At 41.2% G+C, this 8,187-nt stretch overlaps 1 protein-coding gene across 1 annotated transcript in view; it reads left to right on the forward strand.

Annotated features, from left to right (window-relative positions):
* Positions 1 to 7,312, forward strand: part of TXNDC12 (thioredoxin domain containing 12) — a 32,877-nt gene extending 25,565 nt beyond the window's left edge. Inside the window, exons 3-7 of the mRNA XM_078073158.1 lie at positions 671 to 723; positions 1,535 to 1,608; positions 3,670 to 3,739; positions 4,455 to 4,538; positions 6,455 to 7,312. Coding sequence (XP_077929284.1) covers positions 671 to 723; positions 1,535 to 1,608; positions 3,670 to 3,739; positions 4,455 to 4,538; positions 6,455 to 6,534 — 361 coding nt within the window. The 3' untranslated portion in view covers positions 6,535 to 7,312. The remainder of the gene's footprint in view (positions 1 to 670; positions 724 to 1,534; positions 1,609 to 3,669; positions 3,740 to 4,454; positions 4,539 to 6,454) is intronic.
* Positions 7,313 to 8,187: the final 875 nt, after the last annotated feature.

Here is an 8,187-nt window from a genome sequence, read left to right on the forward strand (position 1 = left end):
CATTAATAGTATATACCTTAGGATTGTTGTGAAGATTTATTTGTTTATTTTTAAAGATTTTATTTATTTATTAGAGAACATGAACAGGGAGAGGGGCAGAGGAGGGAGAAACAGACTCCCTGCTGAACACAACGAAGGGCTGTATCCCAGGACCTGAGATCATGACCTAAGCGGAAGGCAGATGCTTAACTGACTGAGTCACCCAGGCACCCCTATGTTTGTTCTTTAAATTTATTTTAAAGTAAGCTCTCTGCCCTACGTGGGTCTTGAACTCATGACTCCAAGACCAGGAGTCACATGTTTACTGACTGAGCCAGCCAAGCACCCCTATTCTAGTTTTTAATTTGACATACCAATGAAAAGTTTTATTAACATTTTCAATGGTTATATAACCATAACATTTAGAAGTACTGTAATTTGATGTTTTCTTCTCTTCTAGTCTTTTCTCCCTAGCTTTAAAACCCGAATTTGCAGAATTTACAGGAATGTCAGAACTTACCAATAATTGTATTACAATAATCTATATTTAATATTTAGGTCACCTAAAAATTTTCTTAGTCTAGAACATCTTTATACATTAACCTTTGTCTTTATAAGGTGGTCATTTTATTAGGATAGACTTAAAAGAAGTGGAATTACTAGATTGTAATTTCTTCGTTTTCTCTTTAAGTGGCTTGCCTCTGATGGTGATTATCCACAAGTCCTGGTGTGGAGCTTGCAAAGGTAAGTGCAAATAATCAAACCTCCAATGTGTTCTTAAATATTAACACTTAAAAAATATTAGCACAGACTTTGTCCCAGCACTGCTGATAGCTTTAAGGAATACCAAAGAAATATATGACATAGATTCCCTGCTCTCAAGAAGTTTGCAGTTACCTATGCAAGGGATTAGAGGGTGAAGCAATTGAGATAGGGTTAGGGAGAGTATAGGGTTAAGTGCTACAGTAGTCATATGGACAGTAAATATAGGAAACTGAAATATACAGAGACATGAGAAGTGATTAGGGAAGTCTTCCTGGAGGAGGTGGGAACCAAATTAGAACCCAAGGTTATTTATGGCATATATTCTTTCTGCTGTGCCCCCTTGCTACTTCCCAGTCAGGTTTTTTTCTTTTGTTGGGTATGCTACATTCAGCAGAATCCTAGTTGGAAAAGGAGTATAAAATTAGTGTAAATAGCATACTTATATATATACATGTTGTGATGTTACTCTGTTGTCTCTGTCTATTACTTCAATAGAAGTTACTGAAATGTGGCTATAAAAAGCAAATAGAAATAATTTTTTTTCATTTGTATGCCATTATCCATATTTTATAAATGGGATAAAAGCCAGAGAAATGAAGTCAGTCATTCCAGTGATATACCTGTGTGAGTAAGTGGCAGAAGCACGACCAGAATTCAGGTGTCCTGATTTCTGGTTCTTAGGAGTTAAAAAAAAAAAAAAAGTTTCATTTCTCTGAATCAACTCAGCAAATTAGGGTTTGGATATGACAGTGATGTTTTCATCTATTCTAAAATCTTTTTCCCCTCCTAGCTTTAAAGCCCAAATTTGCTGAATCTACAGAAATTTCAGAACTTTCCCATAATTTTGTTATGGTGAATCTTGAGGTAAGACTTTGAGAGTTTCTCCTTTCTGCTATGATTTTAGTCTTTGCTGTTTTGAAATTATCATCATTAATGGTGTAAAATCATATTCAGCAGAGCTGGCTTCTCGTATACAAGTGTTTTCCTCTTGACCCTCTAATACTAAGCCTTGTGTGTCAGCTGTAGAAAGCCATCCAGCCTCCACTTGCCAGAGGAAGAAGAGTAGAAATTGGATAAGATGACTACATTTTAAGGTCCCCTCAATTTTAGTCCATGATTATGACATGTTTTACATCATTGTATGGATGAACTAAAGGTATAAAAACACATGCAGGACACAGATCCCTGCAAAATGTGATGCAGTTGAGCCCCTTCTCTGTGCTGGGCTTGTATATACAATCTTCCTGTTTCTTCATTAGATATCCTTTATGTACTTCACATAGATTATAGGTCTTTTAATCTCAAGTCAGAATATCAGATCTTAGAAGGGATTTTTCGGCCACTGGGACTATATCTCCATTTTACAGAAAGAACATCTTGGGACCGAAGGAATTAGGTGATTTAGTCAAGATCAGAGAGCCTAATAAGTGATAAGAATAGGTACTGTGACCTAGCTCTGCTGCCTTTTAGGGTGTACTCTTCAAATAAGGGATGCTTGGATGCTTTATGATGAAACTTCTAGCCCTAAGTTTCTGTAAAGATAATATTTACTTAAACATAGGACTGGAAATCTTTTGAGGACACTAACGGGGAATGTTGAGGCAGCTAAGGGTTTGTAAAGGATTGCTTATATAACTAGTGGATAGCCTGAATGCTGACACACCGCACTCAAGGCAAAATTATATTACAGTTTGAAGAAATTCCATTTAACTCCTGAAATGAGATCCACACCAAAAATGACAAAATTACTGTTGATTTCTTATGCATAAGAACTTCTCATCACTTTCTGAGTTAGAATCACCACTCAAGGGAAACAGAAATGTCTTAACTGAGCATTCTCCAAATTTAGACATTTCTTCAAAAGAAAGCTAACTGTGTGGTCATATCTCCTGGGAGGACTATAACTCCATAATTATGGCTAAAATGTCAGTCTCATTAACTCATTGATTCAAGAAATACTGTGTGCAAGTCAAGGATGTGGGTATTGGGAATCAGCGATGGAAAAACAGATAAAATTCCCCGCCCTATTGAAATTACATATGGGAAAATGAATATGGGGAGACAGACAAATCAGTTAAACAAAATATGTCAGATGGTGGTAACTGCTATGGCTAAAAATGAAGGGTGGAGGGGATACTTTGCAATTTTAAATAGATGGTTAGAAAAGAAGGTGACTGGGGCGCCTGGGTGGCTCAGTTGTTAAGTGTCTGCCTTCAGCACAGGTCATGATCCCAGGGTCCTGGGATCGAGCCCCACATCAGGCTCCCTGCTCCGCGGACAGCCTGCTTCTCCCTCTCCCACTCCCCCTGCTTGTGTTCCCTCTCTCGCTGTGTCTCTCCCTGTCAAATAAATAAAATCTTTAAAAAAAAAAAAAAAGAAAAGAAGGTGACATCTGAGCAAAGATTTGAAACAAAAAAGGGAGTAAGCCATGTGGATAATGGAGGAAGTAAGTCCTGGCAGAGGGTAAGAGCAAGTGCAAAGGCCTGAGTAAGGTGCATGCCTGGCTTGTTTAAGGACAGCAACAGCAAGCAGGTCAGCATCATTGAAGAAGACTGAACAAGGGGTAGGACATAGAGTCAGAGAAGTGCCCAGGTGGCAGATTATGTAGGGCCTCTTAGGCCACTTGGGACTTGAGGTTTTACCCTGAGTGAGAGGGGAAGCCCCTGAAAGGTTTTTTGTTTTTGTTTTTAAGATTTATTTATTTATTTGAGAGAGAGAGAGAGACAGAGCAGGGTGAAGGGGCAGAGGGAGAGAGAGTCTTAAGCAGACTCTGCACTGAGCATGGGGCCTGACTCAGGGCTCAGTCTTACAACCCCTAGATCACAACCTGAGCTGAAACCAAGACAGCGCCACCCAGGCACCCCGCCACTGAAAGGTTTTGAAGAGAGAAGGGACATGATCTGACTTAACGTTTATACTTAATAGGATGAAGAGGAGCCCAAAGATGAAGATTTCAGCCCTGATGGGGGTTATATTCCGCGAATCCTTTTCCTGGGTAAGGTGAAATCTTAATCTGGGGATCTGTGATGTGATAAAGAGATAAGGGAGTCAAGGCACTGACTCTAGTGAAGCTATACGAGGGTGGTTAAAAACAAAAACGAACAAAAGCCAGTTTCAAGAAAGTGTGGGGGAGTTCTGAATGCCAGAACTTCAAGTCTGAAGGAAAATTTTTTCCATTAACTAACTGTTTTTGTGAGCAGTGACAGAATACTGATCATCCATTATTCATTTGTGTGTCAGTCATATGTCAAGCACTGTGCTAGGCACTGCAGGGACAGAGATAAGCCACAATTCCTACCCTTGACCTCATAGTGCAGCTGAGGCAGCGGAATACTATAACCAGACAGATGTCTTTCCACAAACAATTTATAAAAGATGTTAAGTTTAATGACAATCTAATCTTTGCTCAGCATTCCGCTGGATTCTGTGGGGGAGACAAATAGAAATGTAGGATCCCACCATCATCAAGAAGAAAGGGAACATGCCAGGAAGCGAGAACAGCATATGCCAAGGCATGGGGGACTTGAGTTCAGGGAGCTGCAAGGAATTCACTATGATTACAGCATAAAACACAAGGGGTAGAGTGGTGAGATAATGGGCTGCAAAGATGGGCAGGTCTTATTTTCTAGAGGGCCTAATGTACTATAAAGAATTTGAAATACCTCTCTGTTATCATTATTGCAATCCTTGTGCCATTTTGTCTACAATAGATCCCAGTGGCAAGGTGCATCCTGAAATCATCAATGAGAATGGAAACCCCAGCTACAAGTATTTCTACATCAGTGCCGAACAAGGTATGGTTATGTTGAGAGAGTGGGAGAATTGCTGCTAAATTTAACTAGGATGAACCACATTCAAGGTCTATGAGAGGAGACTCGATGCTGTGTGTTAGCTGAGCATCTCCAGCATGACTAGCTTTTGGCTAGAACCTGTGTAAAATACAGGAGAAAGATGAGACTGAGCCCCTTCCCTAGCTGCTTACAATGCTGTTTGGAGCTAAATGAACCACGGGAAATTGAAGAACTGAAGCTCATGGAGGTAGTCACTTGCCTGTGGTCTCAAAATTAAGTGGCAGAGCCGGAATTTCAGTCCAGAACTTAAGTTTTTTCCCACTGTGCTAATGCTACTCTTCCTATAAGAATTCAGAGGAGAGGGAGTGCCATTAGGTGATCAAGTCTAAAAGGTTTCATCAATAGTAAGCTTTAACTGGACCTAGAAGGATAAAAATTTGTCTCTATGAACAGATACGAGGACATTTCAAGCTATGGAAGCAAGGGTGGGGAGTATAGCCCAATATGGAGAGTACGGCAGGCTTGCTAGAAGACACAGTGACTGGACTGAATCCTGAAGAATGAGACCTAGCCAGCAGAAGAATGCAAAAAGCATGTTCCAGGCAGAGAGAATAGCATCAGCACAAACAGGTGAAGGAAGGTTGAAATCATGTCAGGCCTTCTTGTTCTCTAATCCTTGAGCACAGTCATTCTAGAGGCAGGGGTTGGAATTCATGCTAAGTACTGTCCCTGTTTTCCTTCCAAAGTTCCTCCTGTTATCTATAAGAGGGGGTTATTTGCTAAGTTGCCATGTGTCCTGCATTGCCATGCTGCCAGGTTGTTGCTCACTTTATGTTCTGAGTCCTTGGAACTCTTATTTCTCAGAATAGGGAGAGGAAAGAGATCTGGAGAGGTTATCTCCTTCCCATAGGTAAGGAGAATGTCATCTTCCTTACCCAAATGCAGATCACCGGAGGCTGGTGTTAGAGGGAAATTTCCCACATGGGAAGGGCAGCTAGATTTTAGGTCCCCGACTCTTGACCCTAGAGATTCACCTTCCCTTTAGAATTTCATCCAACTTGCCATTGCCATCATCTTTTAACACATTAGTCCAAATGTGGACACAAGACCCTTGCCTGGATCCCCCATGGCTCAGCTGACATGAAACTGGAACATCAAGCCTGGCTTTACTAAAGGCTTAGGCCCAGCAAAAGGGAAATAACAAACTCTAGTACCTGGCTCTTACAAGGTTATAGGCTTGCTTTCTGAGATTTACAGACTCTGGCTCAACCCAGCTCCTGGCCTGTCACTCTATAGAGAGCCTGTCCCAAAACAGCTGCCCTCGACGCTGAGTCGACAAGAGAGCTGTCCTGAGATAGTTCAGCTCTTTTTTTTGACTGAGAACTTGGTTGCTTCTCGGTATGGTTGATGCTAGAAATGACTGCCTCCTTCATTGAAGACCATACCCCCTCTGAGCACACACACATGCTCTCCTGTAACTTCCACAGGAAATGAAAAATAAATGCAGCATTCATCAAAAGACTATCATGGGGATGGTAGGAGGTTGTTTTCTATTCCCTTAAAGACAAGTGAACATCTGTAGTCTGTGACAGGGATTCAGCCCTAATCCTGGAGGATAAGCCATAGTAACTAGTAGTATTTTTGTAGTATTTCATAATTTATAAAGCTCTTTTATTATCCATTCATTTAATTTTTATACTAATCCTGTGTGAAGTAAGTAACGTTACCTCATTTTATAGATGAGGAAACAAATTCAAAGAGGTAAATAACTTTCCAGGACTAAAATCCAGAACTAGATCTAGAGTCCAGATCCTGTGCTCCTGTCATATTTCTCCTATAATAAAAATCTATGTTAGTTGTCAAATGTCAGATATTAAAAACCTACTTCATACTTTCTCCCCCCAACCTTTATTTCACAGTTGTTCAGGGGATGAAGGAAGCTCAGGAGAGGCTGACGGGGGATGCCTTCAGAGAGAAACATCTTGAAGATGAGTTGTAACATGAATATATCCCTTCTTTCATCAGAGTTAGTGTTCTGGAAGGAAAGCAGCAGGGGAGGGAATATTGAGGAATTGCTCAGAACAATTAAACCAACCAGGAAACCTTGCTCCTGCCTACATGGGGAGGAGCGCTCTCACTGTGGAAGACTTCTGCTGACAGGAGCTGGTCTCCACGTTTGTGGATCCAGTGGAGCACAGCAAACTTCCTTCTCCTGCCCCCTCCTAGATGTCTGTTTGTCATGGAATGTAAAGAATGACAGCTTTTGACACAAAACTTGAGCCATTTGGAGGTGTACTCCTCACACTTCAATATTTGAATCTTTTTCCGTTTCCTCCCGCTTTATTCACCTTGGTGGTGAAAGGAGACCAGTAGCATCTTTTCTACAGTATTAAAATTGCAGAAATAGTTTATCATTTAAAAAAACAAACTTAAATGTAAATCAGAAATTCTACCCCCGTCGAGGAGACCAGCCTGTTTCTTCTCCTTTTCTCCTGGGAATAATCTTGGGCTTCTTCCTGAATCCCGGCAACTTCCATCCTCTTCTGCTTGGGCTTCCCTGTTCGCACGCATGTGTATGCGGGAGTGGCTGTGTGTTTGGACTCAGCCCCAGCTGGAAGCATGCTTTTCCCTGTTACTATTACAGAAACAGAAACCTTCAAGCCCTAGGTGGAGCCAATTTTGTCAAGTCGTCAACTGTATTTTTGTACTGAGGTTAACAAAAAAAATTTACAAATATTAATTGTTCCTTTAAACTTTAATAAAACTTTGAAAGGAAATGTGTTGTGATGGCCTTTTTGTTATTGGAGAATGGAGGGAGGGATGGAGATCACTGCAGGAAGAAAACTAACCATGAGGACCTCATCTAGGACTCTTCCCACTCCTGCTCCTCCCACATTCAAATGGGCATCAGAGCTCATCTCTTCTGCTATTAAAAAGCTGAATTCCCTCTCTCCTCATGGTCACTGTTTTCGGGCAGGGCAGGCTTTTTCTATTTCCTAGACTATTTATTGTGACAGCCTCTTAACTTGAGTCCAACACTCTCTCCTCCTACAATCCATCCTCCTTGCTTCCCTCTGCTGATCTTTTCCAAAATGCAAATGTGACAATGTCACTCCCCTGCTTAAAGCCTTTCTTGCCACCTCAAGACAGTAGTATTAACAGGAGGAGATATTTGGGCCTCAGTATGTGCCAGGCACTCTTCTAAGTGTCGTGTGTGCGTTATCCTATTTCGTTTGTGTTTAATCCTAACAGCCGTATGAGAAAGGTATACAACAGTCCTCATTTTACAGAAGAATTTGAAGTATACAATGAAACCAAGGCACAGAATAAAGTCAAGATCTTTACCGTGGCCTTTAAGAAGCTGCCTGCTTGTTCCCTTTCATGTCTTTGCATTTTGTGTTGTGATGACACCACATTTAACTGTTCAAGTTCCCCTCGCAACGTGCTTTTTTATGCTTTTGTGTCTTTGCTTGGCTTGCTTCCACTGCCCCCTCTTCCTAAGACCTTTCCTGACCTTTCTCATGTACCTACTCTGCCAACCACATCAGTCCTGGCCCCACACTACATTATATTGTATTCTCTGCACATCTGTGGCTGTTACCAGGTGGCCGTGCTTCTCCCTGTGTCCCAAGCTCCCACAACAGTGTAGTTT

This window comes from Halichoerus grypus, chromosome 5 (assembly GCF_964656455.1).
Source record: "Halichoerus grypus chromosome 5, mHalGry1.hap1.1, whole genome shotgun sequence".
Taxonomy (NCBI): Eukaryota; Metazoa; Chordata; class Mammalia; order Carnivora; family Phocidae; genus Halichoerus; species Halichoerus grypus.